Source organism: Mastigoproctus giganteus, chromosome 11, assembly GCF_048544385.1.
Source record: "Mastigoproctus giganteus isolate SK-2022 chromosome 11, ASM4854438v1, whole genome shotgun sequence".
NCBI classification, from domain to species: domain Eukaryota; kingdom Metazoa; phylum Arthropoda; class Arachnida; order Uropygi; family Thelyphonidae; genus Mastigoproctus; species Mastigoproctus giganteus.
Genome location: NC_143585.1, coordinates 108,899,687 through 108,917,037, shown reverse-complemented (window position 1 = coordinate 108,917,037; position 17,351 = coordinate 108,899,687). Strand labels below are relative to the sequence as shown.

At 37.7% G+C, this 17,351-nt stretch overlaps 1 protein-coding gene across 1 annotated transcript in view; it reads left to right on the top strand.

Moving 5' to 3' along the window:
• The window catches only part of LOC150078342 (glycerol-3-phosphate acyltransferase 1, mitochondrial-like), a 237,659-nt gene that overhangs the window by 54,789 nt on the left and 165,519 nt on the right, over nucleotides 1-17,351 (top strand). The window contains exon 2 of the mRNA XM_090384299.1: nucleotides 7,064-7,367. Coding sequence (XP_090240425.1) covers nucleotides 7,064-7,367 — 304 coding nt within the window. The remainder of the gene's footprint in view (nucleotides 1-7,063; nucleotides 7,368-17,351) is intronic.

Here is a 17,351-nt window from a genome sequence, read left to right as displayed (position 1 = left end):
CAGAATTACACACAGTGATTATTGTATCAATTACTGTATTTCAATTCCTTAAAATAAGAAAAACTGCAATTTTTATTTATTGCTTTTCTTTAAATAATAGGGCATGGGAGGAAATTAGTACACACTCAAAGTTTCAATGGAAGCAACAGGTACATTTTAATGTGATTTCAAGTAGTAATGCAACACACACACACACACGCGCACACACACACACACAGTCAAAAGTAGCTTCACACCTTTATACCTTAAGTGTATTTGTCAATCATTGCAATGATCCTTCCCTTCAAGTTGGTCACATCAGTTATCAAGGAGTGCTTGTATATCTGCTCCATAATGTAAACCCCTAAAAGCCCAATGGTGGGAGGCCCACTGAGTAAACTGGCCACAACATCAAACTTGTGCATTCTACCCATCGACTTGGAAAGTGGAGATAAAATATCATTATGGGTGATGGCGTGAGCTATCTTATTGGAAGAGCACAATGCTGCTGGTATCATCCTGAGCAGTTTGGGGATTGGACAATTCTCCTGCATGTGATACAATACTGGTGATTGCTCTTTCTCTGCAGAATAATGGGCTGTTCAGCTCTGCAACTTGCAGCACAAAGCACTTTAAATTTGGGACTGGCTCAGAGACATTCCAAAATAATGTCTAAGCTTAAGCTTTCACACACTCTCATATTTTACATTCACCTTACCTGTGGCATGGAAACTCAAGCAACGGTTCATCATACTAAACCTATCCACACAATGTCAGACATCTGATCTTGACGTAGGCCATAATAGCTTGTACCGTTTGCAACTTGTGTGATTTTAGATACAACTGCTAATGCAACACTCCAATGTTATGTGGTATACTAAGTTCTGTGCTGGCTTGATTGATGAGTTGATTTTGTGGACTGTGGATGTGTGGACCTCTTATTTGCAGCACAAAGGACTTTAAATTTGGGACTGTCTCGGAGGTGTTCCAAAACTAAGCAGTTAAGTTTAAACTTTCATATGTTTTCTCCATCCAAATTATGCTCTGTACCAAGGTATGTCACCATTTCTGTTTACACTTCAGCAGTCAATAGCAAATGAGCATGGAAAATCCAACTTTAATTTTATCTATTTTACCAATGTCAACACATGTTGACTAGTGAACACATTTACAAACTAAGCTATTTTTGACTTACTCTGTGTGTGTGTGTGTCTCTTTATTCACATTTTTAATATATATATATATATATATATATATATATATATATATATATATATATATATATATATATATATATACAGTATATAAAAAACGCTTAGGTATGCTGCCCAAATTTTCCAACTGTTAATTGTTGCCAGCACCAGTTCACCTAGCATGACCATCATCCCGGGCATTCTTTATTAATTTTTGTACTAACATTTTTCGACTGAAGAAAGGCAACCTATGCCTGAAAGCTATCGATGTATGTTTATTTTATCTGTCTTCAAATTTTAATAAACCGTTCTAAGTTTTAAGAAGTATACAAATGGCTGAACAGTGTGTAAGACCTTTGAGAAAATGTAGAAGAAATACTAATGAAACATTAGAAGAGAGATCTAAGAGATCGAAAAGAGACTATGACTACGAAGATGGACAGAAATCATTGAAGAAAGAGAAGCAAGATTGGAAATGAGAAGATGGGCAAAATGCCAGACTAATCAAATAAAAGTACCGGATGGAAATAATCAATAAGCTGTAATTAATGTGGAAGAGCATGACAGGAAATATGTGTAACAACTGTGAGTATTGCAATGCAAGATATTGGGGACATGGGTTAAACACATCGGATAAATACACTAAATGCAGTCACGATGGAAATGTTTCACTTGACCCACTGTCTGAGTCACCTACTCTATTACAAGAGCTGTGTACAAGGGGATACACGTGAAGCAAGTAACTACAGAGAACATATACAAGAGTACAATTCAGCAGTGGTGTTCGCATCAATGGGCACAGAGATTAAATCACCGCCTGGAAATGGACTGTACTGTTTTAGAATACATGGCCAGATTTACCATTTGGTCTTACTGCTATATCCAAACGAGGCAAATAAGCCAGGTATGGACAACTTTATATTTTTGGTTTTGCTGAGGTAACAACAAAATGGCTTGGAAAACAGTCAAACCAAGGGTGTATGGCCGAAGTAATGCAACAATTGGACAAGATGGTTAAGAGATGATATAATGCATACATCCAAAACAGAGGTTGTTGCAATATTTGTTGGGGAAGACGGGGAACCACCTGCAAATAGAGACATGCATATACAGGCTGCCTCAAAAATACACGGCATAACTTCAGGAATGAGTTCCTCATCTTTAGACAATAAAAATATTTTATATCAACATAGTTCTGGAAATGCTTGGTTTCCAAGTTTTGAAGGTCTGTCTATGACACTTAACTGTTCACATCACCTTATAGTAATTGTTTAAAATGTCCACCTTCTGCCTGAATACAGGCCTCACATCGACGTCTCATGGACTCGTGAAGACGATGCCAAATTCCTGGTATGTTTCATATTGTCTCACAACCTGCCACAATTCGATTGCACAGAGTTTCCACATCAGCTACCGGAGTCGAATACACTAATGACTTTAAATGGCCCCACAATAAGAAATCTAGTAGGTTTAAATCAGGAGAGCGTGGAGGCCAGGCAGTTGGTCCACCCCTCTACTTCTGGAGTTGTAGATCTTGATCGTCCTCTGTTGGCAGCACGAGGTGTAAAGGTCCCATGTTCACAAAGGCGGCGATGGATACCTTCAAACATTTTCCTGTCTGGACATCTTCGTTCTGGGAACCTTTAGTGGTACAAACAACGAGCCTCCAGCGCATTGCTGTCTACCAAACCGTACATAAAGTGCATATCCGGTTGCTCCTGATTTGAGTACATGGTCGGAATGGAAAACCACCAGATTCTGTCAGTACCTTGTGATGAAGGAAATCACCTGCGGGAGGTAAGACATTCTGGTTAATAACTCGGGAACCAAGCATTTACAGAACTATGTTGATATAAAATATTTTTATTGTCTACCTATGAGGAACTCATTCCTGAAGTTATGCTGGGTATTTTTGAGACACCCTGTATATCTCACAGGTGACTGCTGTAGAATTATATCACTGCTAAACAAGAATGGTGAAGACTGAAGGATCTAGATTAAACTATTTATGCCATAATCAGAAAGATGGCATATGTTACAATAGGTACATCTAGTATATATATATATATCGATCTATCCAAGACCTTTGCACTTTTCCTCCAAACTCTAGAGCCATGCCTGGTCACAGGCAAAGGAAAGCTTAAAATCAAAAATGATACCAAGGTACTTTAATTCTTGGTACATTGTGATAGAATTGTCATGGATTTTAAGAACTGGTGCACTTCTGAGTAAGTCCTTTAATAGTATAGTTTTAGTTTGTGGCCTAATTATTATTATTAGCCATATGGTGCAAGGAAACCTGAGGCTTATGCTGCACCAGCCAAAAAAAAATTTCTAAGTTACCCTGAGAGTGAGAAAGAGAGAGAGAGAGAGAGAGAGAGAGAGAGAGAGAGAGAGTTAGAAGTAGAAGGGAATCACCAAGAAAGAAGAATGATGATGACTCTGGGTGTGCCAAGCCTATACTCACCAGATGTGAGCCCCTGCACCCACTCTTGTAGTTTCTTCAGAGTGAAATTTGCCTGATTTTTCTGTTTCTGCTCAGTTGTTCATCCTCACAGTGGTAACAAGATCTGCAAAGACAAAAATATCTGAAGGATTTAGATTCATATTTAAAAATTCATTAAGTACTATGGTTTCAAAAGGATGAACCCAGTACTGAACCCTGTGGGCAGCCTTTATAAACTGGTTTGCATATTTTTTGGAATCTGACTGTAGCTTGTCTTCGAGGTAGCTGCAGATGATGCTGTAGTGGTTCATTGGCCTTGTGTAGCCGCTGAGAATATTGGCTACCACAAGGTGTCAGAGACACTAGCAAAGCCAACAGAAGTGGCTAGCATGTATTTTTCCTCTGTGCTATTAGCTGCATTTGTAGGTTCTGTATAGCATTCTCTGTTGTATGGCCAGGTTTGAAGTCATGTTGTTTACCTGAATACAGTACCGGGAATGCTGCTTCCTGGTAGTGATCTAGTAGCTGGCAAGATATGAGTCTCTCCAAGATTTCACCAAGCACTGGTAGAACGGCTATAGGCCAGTAAGATCTGGGCTCTGTAGGTAGCTTCTCAGGATTTTCGAGAATAAGCCATAGGATAACCTGTTTCTAAGGGGTAGAGAACACTCCCTGGGCAAGGCAATGGCAAATTTGGGAAGGCTGTGGAGAATTTCTTCGCAATCCCCACTTCCAACAAATCAAGTCCTGGACACCTGTTGTTCTGGGCGTGGTCCAATATTTAAATTGGGAAGTGAAATACGAAGGAAATTTGGGGTGAAGGACCTCTGCAACATGAAATTGATGTACTTAATTTGCTTAATGATTAAGGGTGTACAAGCACTTCCGTCTTGTACAATTTTGTACATAGCTCTTAGATGTTGCTTGACCAGCATGGTGGTTAGGTAATGTAAATATATTAAAAGAGAGGAATGAACCCCTTTTAAATTATGTGAGATCTAAATATCTGTTTATTTCCAGTTTGGAACATAAGTACAGATGGAAATCAGACATTTCATATATGTTGCTACCACTTTTCAGTGATTTCTGTTTTTTCTACTTCACCATTACAAATCAGAATTGCAATGATTTGACATATGTTTAGTGAGATATTGAGATTTCATGCAGGCTAAAAGTTTTTCATTACTATCTTTTAATACACTTATAGTCTCCCACGGCATGGGGCCTTTATCCTAAATTTACTGAGCTATTAAAGTTTAATAAGAAAATATGTGAAGTGCACGAGTGCCATGAGAATTAAAAAAAAAAAAAAAAAAAACTACTTTTATAGTTCTGTGCACCATCAGTTGACTATTATTATGCATAAAATCAGTCACTGACAGGCAGTATAAGTCCAAACACAAACAGCTTTGCTGAGCTGCTTTTCCCTTCCATTTCCTTTTTTTTCTGTAATTTATGGCAGTGGTTTTCAAATTGTTTCACAGAGCTTATCTCAGTTCATTTCAACATCGCTGGGATACTCTGGTGAGAAACAACTGCAAGACTGAGATTCCAAACTTCTGTGACACTAATAGAGAATGTCATTTCACATTACAGATTATATTTAAGAAAATATATTTTTAATTTGCACTGCTTGCATTATGGACTTGGTTGCATAGGGTTTTCAATAGAGCTAAATGGTTTCAAAACATAGTTACAGAATGAATGCAACAGCATTCGAATATATATATATTTTTCCCCTTTCAATAAACAATTGTAGACAGTTATTTTAATATATTTTGTAATGACCAGTAAACACGTAACAAAGGACATTTTGGAATAATAATAATAATAATAAAAAAACTACAATTATGTTTACCACTTTAGAATAAAAAATGTCTTATCAGAATGTTTATCATTCTGTTTCTTACAATTGTGGCTGCAAATTTTAGATGACAGTGTAATAGGCTGGTCACCTCTTAGAAGTTAACAGCCTGTTACATTATCTTATTTTTGTTTGTACTTATAGTACAAACAAAAATGAGAATTATCATTCTTATTTTTTTTTAATTTTTGGCATGGACTCAGAGCCGGACTAAGGTATTTCTGCACCCCAGGCAGAAAGGTTTTTCGGTGCCCTCTTACTAAGGATATATATTTCTTGCCTCGTTGTTCTTCTGTTTTTGGTTCCCCTTAAAGATTGGTGCCCCAGGCAAGGGCCTAACTAGCCCGTGCCTTAATCCGGCATTGCATGTGACTTATTGTCACATTAGTGATGACACTGTTGTCCAGTATCAAAACCTGAACTGTTAATATCATTTTATCATCATCTTATTTTATTATAAGCAGCAACAGCAAAAAGGTAAATTTATTATTTATTTAAAAATCAAGGCATCATCATGACAGCTGTTTTGAGACAATGGTTGTGCTTCAAGCAATGTCCTTGATAGCAAACTTATGCCAACCGGCTGAATGCAAAAATGAATACAATTTTCAGTGCCTAAATTGAGATATAATTCTGCAACTTTGACTATTTTGCTGTGTAAAGCCAAAAATTACAGAATACCGTATTGGAGGCTAAAGGTACATAAATTTGTGTTTAATTGGAAGTTGTTCTTTTATATGTTACTTATCTGCTCACTTAGACTTGATACATATTCACTGGTCAGCATGTTTGCTAATATGGGCCACCCATTATCTGATGAGAGATGGTTGTCCAAGTCTCAAAGTGGATGTCACAACAGTGCCTTAAGTTTTAAATAACTGGTGATGCTATTTATATTAAAATGACATTGACAATTTAGGTTGATTTGTGGATAACAACACTATCTCTGATATGAACATAAGCTGAAGTCTTGAAGGCAAAATTTGGCCTCCATCACTGGAGGACCAAAGTGTTCTCCAAGACAGAAATTGAATGTAAAAATGCAAACTTTCAATATATATTTTTCTTAAATACAGTGCTTAAATAAGAAATGTTACGATCTCTAAGTATACTCCTGTACTTTCTCATTTAAAAGTTATATTAGACATGATCACTGCTTTCTGAATGAGTATGAAAAATTCTGGTGAACAATTATATTAAAAAATTTTATTCAAAATGTAGAGTTGTAAAAACAAAATGGATACAGTTGTAAAAACCTCTAAACCACATTTAATTTTGGGAATTACCAGAAGAGATTCCCCACTCCCAAGGAAAATTATCCCGTACACCATCTTAGATACGACGAATTACAAATTTTCTTATTTTAACTTTTTCACTCCATTTCTCAGGAAAACTCTTGCCAATAGATGGAATAGATGGTGTACTAAATGTTGCATTTTTTTAAAAATGACAGTCTATTTTTCTTTGTCCCAATACATGTTAGAGGATAGAACTCATTGTATAGTGGTATATCTCCTCCCTTCCCCATATACTTTTCTGTAATCTGATTAGTCACTTAATTAAACTAATTTCTTTCTACAGAGTGGCTTTGCTTGAATTAGCCAGAAGTCTTAGTAGTATACTTTCAAGGTGGAATACCAAAGATGGAGATTCTACAGTCCTTTCTGAAAGCAGTAATAACTATTCATCTTGGAATGGAATTCCAGCAGAGAGTCTTAATCCACTATCTTCAGCTGTTTTGAGTAGTACAGCAACAGTAACCACTCCAAAAACATCAATTCCGTCATCACGCAGGTCTCTTCGGAGGTGTGGTATTGTGAATCAAGATTATAGATGGAGCTCAAATTGTAATCGAGTAGTCAGAGTTACCCCCTATTTTGTCTCGGTGAGTATTATTTTCATTTTAAACCCTGCTTTTACTTCAATTTGAAATTTTTTTTTTTTTTTTTTTTTTTTTTTTTTATGAGAACCCCAAACATGAGAGGTATTAGAACCTATGGTACTTAGTACCGTGCTTGGGTTGGAGGTTGAGAAGACGAAAGAAGATATTTGTTGATATTGGACTTGAACTTCTGTAGATTGTAGTTTTCAGGAAATACGTATGAAGCAAGGTTGTTCCAGAAAACGGCAGTAGAATGAATAAATGAGGAAGATGAAAAGTTGGTTCTGTGAGTTTGAAGTTGGACAGTAAATGGATGTTGGCTGGTGGCAGCACGTGTTCGGACTGTTTTGAAAGAGAGAGCGGGAATTATAGAAGCCAATTCAGAAGAACAGTGCCCATGGAAGTATCTGTAGAAGAGGCATGCAGCAGAAACAGTGCGTCTATGAGAAAGCGAGTGGAGAGACTCTGTTAGAGATGAATCATTAATTAACCTAACTGCCCTCTTCTGAACGGAATCAAGAAGCCTGAGAGAGGTTTTGGGGGCACCACCCCAGATGTGGGAACAATATTCCATGGCAGGGCAGATTTGCGATTTATACAGAGTGAGCAGCTGTTTGGAAGAAAAGTAACGCCGAGAGTGAATGAGAAAACCAAGTTTTTTAGATGCAGAGGAAGCAATATTTGTAATGTGCTTGTGCCAAGAGAGATTAGAAGTCAGGGTAATCCCCAAAAGAGATATATCATTTTGCCTAGAAATCGGAGTGTCACTAAAGATAAGCATAGGAGCAGAAGAATCCTTTTTGCGAGATATAAGACAAGATTGAGTTTTAGAAGGGTTGAAATCAACTAAGTTGTCTTTGCCCCACTGGAGAAATACCTGAAGATCGGCATTTAAGGAATTGGCAGCAGATTTTCGAGAACTTGAAGCTGATTGAGCTGGACAAGGTTTCTCAAAATGGAAAGTTGAATGCAATGTGCTATCATCGGCAAAACTATGGATAGGATTTCCAGTCAATGGAAGAAGGTCATTGATATACAAGAGGAAAAGAGTGGGGGAAAGAACTGAACCTTGGGGGACACCGGCATTAGTGGAGAAGTTAGAAGACAGAGAGCCATCTACCATCACCCTCAGTGAGCGATTAGAGAGAAAACTGGATAACCAATTACTAAAAACAGTTGGCAAACCATAAGATGGAAGCTTGTTTAGAAGACCTTTATGCCAAACACGATCAAAAGCCTTTGAGATGTCAAGAGCAACTACTTGTGTTTCACCGAACCTTTCCATTGAATTAGTCCATAAATGGGTAACATAAGCCAGAATATCACCAGTGGATCGACACTGACGGAATCCATACTGGCGATCGTTGATCAGATGGAAGGTTTCTAGGTAGTTTAAAAGTTGGCGGTTAATTGATTTCTCCATTACTTTAGAAAGAGTAGAAGTAATTGCAATGGGTCGGTAATTGGATGGGAGGGATTTGTCACCCTTTTTAGGAACTGGCTGGATATGAGCAAATTTCCAAGCAGAAGGAAAAACACCTTTGGAATAAGAAAGTGAAAAAAGGCGGCAAAGAATAGGAGTAAGTTCAAGAGCACAGGTTTTGAGAACAAGTGGAGAAATACCATCAGGACCTGGAGCTTTCGTAGCATCAAGATTTATCAAAATCCTTCTGATATCCTTTTGACGGAAGACCACAGGAGGCATTGAATGGAGCATGTTAGTAATGGTGGGAGGTGTTTTACCAAGGTCATTAATACATGAGCTGGAAGAAAAATGGGATGCTAGCAGGTCAGCTTTATCCTTGGCTGAAGTGACAACAGAACCATCTGGTTTGGACAGAGGTGGGAGCAGAGATGGGCAAAAGTTGCGGCCAATAGCTTTGGCAAGAGACCAGAATGCTCGGCTACCATTAGGGCAAGAAGCAAGTTTTCTACTCTTAGCCTGTTCAAACTCTAGTTTGGACTGATTAATAACTGCTTTACAATTGTTGCGAGCTTTGGTGTAGGCAGAAAATGAAACTGAAGAATTAGAAACAAGCCAATTACGATATGCAACGTTCTTCTCTTGGACAGCCTTAGCACATTTATTGGAAAACCAAGGTTTAGATAAAGGACGAGATTTTAAAGTGGAGTGTGGGATAAAGGATTCCATTCCTGCAAGAATAATTTCACTGACACGATCTGAGCAAACGTTGACATCAGAAGTTTTGAAACAGTAATCAGACCAAGGAAAAGAAGAAAAGAAGTCTCGCAGGTCATCCCATTTTGCATTCTTGTAATGCCAAACAATACGAGGTTGGGAATAGCCATGAGATAAAGGTTCCATTGGAGAAGAGACAATCACCAAGTTGTGATCTGAAGTGCCTAAAGGACCTCTCACTTCAACCTTGTACTTAGAAGGGTTGTTTGTGAGAAAAAGATCAAGCGTATTGGCTGTATGATTAGGATTGTCTGGTATTCTTGTAGGTAAATGAACAATCTGTGCTAGGTCATTAGTAATTGCAAAAGCCTCAGCATCTCGACCAGCTGGGTCGGTGTGACTAGAAAACGGAAGCCAGCTGGAGTTGTGAACGTTAAAATCACCAAGGAAAATTACCTCACTGTTAGGAAAGTTGGACTGGAGAAAGTCAAGTTGCAAAGAGAGGAAGTCAAAGAGCTCCAAGTGATTAGTGGAGTTGGGAGAACGGTAGAGACAACAGATGAATTTTACACAATGAGGTAGAGAGATTTTAAGCCAGAGAAGATCAAAGAGAGGAGATTCCAAATTGCCAAGTCTCTGACAGGGAATATCAGAACGGACATATGAACAAGTACCACCTTTGAGGCGAAAGGAATCATACAGCAAATAATTTGGACATCTGAGATGAGCAGTAGTTGAATCAACTGATAACTGAGATTCAGTCAGAAAAAGTACATGGGGTTTGGAAGACTGCAAGTGGAAATGGACATCGTTGAGATTGGAATTGAGACCACGTATATTTGTGAAATGAATTAGGAAGTCCTTGGGAGGTTTAGATCTTTTCGCAGATAAGCTTGCTCTATTATTTTGACAATTCATGGTGTATTCAATAGTAAGAAAAAGTGGGTGGGACATGCTGTATGAAGTAATGAAATTTTTGGATATGGCGTACATGTGGTAAGAATATACCCAGATCCTTGACATAACGTGGCCTCGACAATGCTCCCCGCATACACACTACTCGGACTCCCTCCAGTCACTATCTGGCAGGGTAGAGGTAGCAAGATTATACACTAGCTGATCCGGAAGCCTCCTAGAGAGTTACCAATAGGTTTGGTCCGGTGTACTATCTAGCGGCCGGCCTGCGAACACCGTTTTAGAGCTGTACCCTCGAAATGTAAGGAATATTGGATCTCGCCACGACATTCATCATAACCTCAAAAATCATCAATCATACTGCATGATGGAAGAGATATTGAAGGGTTGGCCGGAACTTAGCTCTAGAGACTAAACATGGGTTCCACCACTTCAAGCCTCCAATAAGCAAAGTGGTGGTATTTCACCGGTTGATGAGAGTCATCTACCACCTAGTACTGCCTGGTAACATAGAGGGGCGGCGTTCCTCCATGTGGTGTGGGCGCCACACCTCGACCCCTGCTTACGTTAGTTCACACCTGGGTGGTCACCCAACATGTACTTGTGCATGAAGGTTATACCCAGGATTACTAACAGTCCCACCATCGTGAAGGTGCAAGCAGAGGATTTGGCTGTCATAGACTGTCCGGACTTCACCGAAATTGGGTCCACTTGACTTGAGTGTCACCCGAATATCAGTTCCATCAGCGTTTTAGACTCCCAGGTAGCAAGAACAGCTTGTCTGGCATATCTGAGAGAATGTCTGTGACAACCTCAAGGACCAATTAACTTCAATATTAGTGTGCTCAAAACAGAATTCCTGCATTGAATGTTTCTGTAGATGCTTTAAAAAAATTAAATGGATTGTGATATTGCTCAGGTCAGATTACAGTTTTTAGATCAAAGATCTTTTATTAAAACTGCAACTTTACATATGGTCAAATGCCAACACAAATTTATTAATTGTTATGAGAAGTGTGTGGAGTGTCAACAGTAGATTACAGCATGATTTCACATTGGTGTCAAAGGTTTCATCAAGGTTAGACTAGTGTTGAAGACAAGCAATGCTCAGGCAGACGGAGAACATCTACAGACAACACAAAAGCAGTCATTATTACCACCATTTTGGAGGAAGACAGATGTATGGCCTGTGAAAAAATAGCCAATGAATCTGGGATACTGACATCATCTATTTACCACAATTTAACTGAGATGTTACGAAAATGAAAAGTCACTGCCAATGGGTCCAACATTTGCTGTTAGATGAAGAATGAGCAAAGTGTAAATAAATTGTAATGCAGCTACTCACATGTAACTGACAAGGTGAAGAAGTTTTAAAATGCATTATTGCCATTGATGAAACACAGACACATGACTTTGAATCTGAGGTGAAGTCACAGTCAGCTCAATGTGAAGATGGAGGATTGTTATGGCAAAGATGGGGCATCTATCTTTGTCACACCCCTCTAAATGCCACTGGAAACAAAAAAAGGTGAAACACATGGACATCATGGCCTACAATTATGAGGGCATTATTGCTGTTAATTATGTCCCACTTGGAAGATCAGTAACTGGAGACTACTATGCAACAGTTCTTCATAACAAATTATGACAAAAAGTATTTCAGAAGCGGTCACAGACATTAGTGGTTGTACCTTTGCTCACCTGGTGTCTGTTAAATGCTAAACAAAAATTTAATGTCTCATAATTCATAATATATCTAAAAGAAATCAGAAATACAGACAGTGTGATATTGAGGCTTTGCATGACAATGCAAAGCCTCAATATCACACTGTCTATACAGTTTATTTTCACCAATTACAAAAGGTCCTGATATGAGTCCTTGTGATTACAACCTATTCTCCAAGCTCAAGGAACTGCTGCACGAAGATAGATTTCTGCCTTTAGAAGTAACGAGTGCAGTCATTACCTAATGTGTCAAACAGCTTCACTTCAGCAGATAATTAAAAAAAAAACATTCAAAAAATTATGCTAGCATGGCATCTGCGAGACTTATTGTTTTAATTATAAAAAATAAATTTTTAGCTTTTTTACTGAAATGAAAACAGTGACCTATTAATTATGATTTGCTAAACTCAATTCAAAAATATTGAATGAAAATAAACGGAAAACAATAAGAATAATAATAAAAAATATTTTATAATTTTTTATTATTTTTTGAAATTAAGGTCATTCATCCCCAATATTGAGACACAAACACTTGTGTAGAATTTGGTAGATGCTGTTTGTTATTTGGATTTTAGGAGCATTAGCAACTAAGGCCATATTGCTCCAGGGGGATATGCGGTGGTCATTCCCTGACCTTTCCACATCCTCCGTATTTGGTGGGCATGGGCTCGAACCCCGATCTAATCAAGAAATGTGTGCTACGCACTGCTGCTCCTGCCCACCTGGCTACAGAGGCACCTTGGTAGGTGTAACATGAACATCTGTATTTTTGTAAGCTGTTCATATATGTTTAGCCATTGAAACCAAAGCTCTAAGACAACATTAGATACCTGTTGTTGGTGTCTAATGTTGTCTGAGAGCATGTCTCACAGATGCCATATAGGAATGGGAGTTGTCTATAAGAAAGATAGACACCTTTGCTCACCTGGTGTCTATTAAATGCTAAACAAAAATTTAATGTCTCATAATTCATAATATATCTAAAAGAAATCAGAAAATGATATATAACCAGTTAGAAAATACTGGTGGGCAAAAATGCATGATCAAATTTTATTTCATTAACAAATTAAAAAAAACAAACATTTAAAAAGTGGCATCTGTCAGATGCTATGCTAGTAGTGGAAGTTTAAAATTTGGGTCTATGCAGATTCAATAAAAATCCATTCCAGGTCACTTCCTTGTAATCTGCTATCAGTCAATATCTGTTTATTTACCAAAAATCAGACAACAGTAATCAGTTATGATTATATAGTAGAGTATTTTAGACCCATGGTGTGCAGAATAACTGTAATATACAAGGTATTCTGATAATGGCAGCCAAAATTTGCAGATGTATTTTACATGACAGGACAACAAAAAAAGTTATGCAACTAGAAACTGACATCCATTCAGTGTCTATTTCAGAGGCACAAAGATATTTATTATTATTATTATTAGCATATGGTGTAAGGAAGCCTATGGCTTATGCTGCACCAGCTAAAAAAAAAAAAAAAAAAAAAATTCTGAATTACCCTGAGAGAGAGAGAGAGAGAGAGAGAGAGAGAGAGAGAGAGAGAGAGAGAGAGAGAGAGAGAGAGAGAGAGAGAGAGAGAGAGAGAGAGAGAAGAAGAAGAAGAATCAAAAGGGAATCACCAAGAAAAAGAAGAATGATGATATCCAGCTCAGGACCCTGGGTGTGCCAAGTTCGTACTCACCATATATGTTAATCATAGGGGGATAGCTACACATCTGGATTGTAATGGGGGGGGGGATGTTCTGACTGAACAGATTTTATGTAACATTCTTAATTGAGTTTGCTATTAGATTTCATGTCACAGTCTTGATTGAGTGTGCTACTTGTGAATGATGCAGCATATCCTAATGTGTTGTGTAAAAGGCATAATGTGGGGTGGAATATACTGTATTATTTTCAAGATGAAAAGCCCTTTTACACCTGTCTTTAGCCCTTTTATTCCTGTCTCTAGCTTGCAAAGTAAGCTAGAGACGGGAATAAATTATTATAGCAAAAATCTGAACAGCTTGATATATGTACCTTGAGTGCAAATGCTCTAAGGGAGAAAATTAAAATTTTATATAAAAACATAGACAGAATATATATTACTATTTATACATAAAATGCACTACATGGCACATTGTTAGGGGCTAGAACTGTTCAATGTATCTAAACCATAATTGGAAACCTAGAAAGAAAAAAGAGAGAAAAGGGTAGGTGACAGCAAATGCTAAATAAGGTGAAGGAAGTCAGAAAAAAAACAGCAAATAGCACTTAGTTTTCTTTTGAATTGCTTTAATTATATGGTCAAAAGCAGGCTAAAGGAATAGTTAATAATAAGTTCTATACCTGCCCAACCATAAGATATGGCCCTGGAATAATAGTAAAGAGGCAGAAGGAAGGTGCTAATATCCAGAAGCATAATACTTCTGTATATTAGCTATGCCTACTTTTTTTTTTTTTTTTTTTTTTTTTGCTCGATTTTATCCACGCCTATTTATTTTTTGCTTGATCTTATTTATGGCCACTTGCTATCATATGACTCCTCCTCCTTATGGGTCAGGCAATAACACTCCTAGTTAGTTCAAGTATAGTTATTATTAACTGTTTCTTCTTTAACCTGCTTTTTGACCAACATTTTTATTTTATGCCTTGCAAACTATTAGAGCAAAGCCAAAAGAGAGGTTCTATTGCTATCATTTTTCTGCCTTTCTTCTCACCCTATTTAGAACTTGCTGTGCCCCTCCTCCCTTTTCTCCCTTATTTTTGTCCATAGACAATCAATTATAATTACATATTTTATTTAATTTGTTCTGCTAGGTTATTTGTTTTCTTTTTTGGCAGTAATCTATTAAATTATGGTATATTGTAATTTATCTGTGGCTAACCAGCTACAACTCATAAAAAATAATTAGAAACAAGTAGCGTTGCTAATTACAGTTTAGATATATTGAAAGATGCTAGCACCTGACAATGTGCAATTGAATGTATTCTATTTACAATTGGCAGTAATAGTGTTCTATGTTTGTATATAAAATTTTAATAAGTGCCTTCATAGCCAGGTGGGTAGGAGTAGCAGTGTGTAGCACACGCTTCTTGATTAGACTGGGGTTCGAGCCCGTGACCACCAAATACGGAGGATGCGGAAAGGTCAGGGAATGACCACCACATATCCCCAGAACAATATGGCCTTAGTTGCTAATGCTCCTAAAAACCAAATAACAAGCAAACAAACAAAATTTTAATAATTTTCTATCTTAGGGTGTTTGTACTTTATTTTGACTCAAGGTACATGCACATAGCCTTTTGGTTTTTCAGCTATAATAATTTATTCCTGCCTTCTAGCCAAAAGTGCACTTGCATTCCCTGTGATAACCTTATGCACAGAAAGAAAAATTGAAATATGTGCAAAATTTGCTAGCAGCCACATATCACAGGAAAAAATGTGGTTAAGCAACTATAAGAGATATGAAATGGTTATAAAAAGCCAAAAGAAATGAATTTTAATTTTTCTGCATGCCCAGGTGTATTGCAAATAAATTAAACAAATTTGTGCTTTTTGATTAGATCAACCACTACTGATATAATAAGACTAACAGAGATAAGGTGCAATTCAAAGATGGGGGATAAAGAATTTCATTATGGCAAGAATAGCACATTCAGGAGGAATAAGGAGGGTAAAAGGAATGTCATTCTTTTTATAAAAAAACTCTCTGAAAGTGATCAGACTCTACCCAGGGTCAGATTAAGTTTAGATGGATGTTGAGTCCATGTGGTGCAAGATGACTTATAGCAAAGAGAAGATGGTAGTCAGGGTATGTTACAAACCAAATGATTCTGAAGAGTATGACAAAAACTTCTAGAGGCAAACACGAATAGTTGCCAAGCATGATTATGGGTGACTTCACCCTGCCTTTTATAGACTGGAAATTATGGACTGATAATATGAAAACAGAAAGATATTTTTTGAGCTGTGTGGGTGTATTTATTCCAACATGTCAAAGAAAGTACAAGAGTTTCAGTATCCTTCTTACCAAGGATCCAAACTACATTGAAAATTTTACATTGCAGGAACCAACAGAGGTGGTTGATTCCTGCACTGTCATCATCAAACAGTTCTTCCTCATCTCAAAGGCATAAATGTGGCAGAAAAACAATACTTCAAGAGCAAAGCTATCTCTAAGGAGGATTATACAGGAAAAATAGCATCCAGTGTGCAGCAAATAACATTTCAATTCAGCCAAGCCCAGACCTTTCAACTCTTTCCATGCGTGAGGAATTGAAGAAATTAGGTATTGGCAGTTGCCTGCCTATTCAGAAGCCACTTGTGTCAGAGAAAAAGAGAAAAATCTGCTTGCACCAGTGCTGAGAACATTGTGATTGGACAGTGGGAAAATGGAAGAAAGCCAGATGAAATACAATACACTGTTTTGCACTAATGGTAGAGTGTGGTGAGAACCTCATGAAGCGATGAATCCTGCTTGCCTTGTTAAGACAGTGCAAGCATCTAGAAGTGGTATCACAGTATGCGGAATGTTTTGTTGGCACAGATGGATCCATTGATACTGGTGGAAGTCGAATGTCATCCAGGGACTGCCAGAATTTTGTATCAGATCTACTGCACCCTGCAATGTTACACTTTTATTCTAAAGATGACGGCCACTTTAGATGACAATGCAACAGCGCATTGTGCCTGAATCATGCAAGAATGGTTCAGAGAACGTGACACAGATTTCCACCATCTTCCCTGGCCCAACATTTGTCTTGTCTCAATTTTATTGAGAATGTGTGCAATATGTTGGAAAGAGCTATTTGGCAACAAAGTCATATTCCCTGAACTATGTCACAGCTACACGATAATTTGCTGGAAGAATTACAATTAGACCAAAAGGACAAGAGGTGTTGCCACTGGCATTGAGATATATATATATATATATATATACACCGATGAGCCAAAACATTATGACCACATACCTAACATGATGTTGGTCCTCCAAGTCAGGGCCGGATTTACGTATAAGCAAAATAAGCAGTATCTTAGGGGCCCCCCGGAAAAAAATCCCATAATTTCCCACGAAAAGATGTCGATTACTTTAGATTTTATTTGGCAAAATTACAAGACTTAGCTCCCGACATAACAATTTGGCGGTAGCTTTGCGTCTAGACATAAAACAAAAAGTAACTAGAAATGTCACTGATCCGTGGCTACATG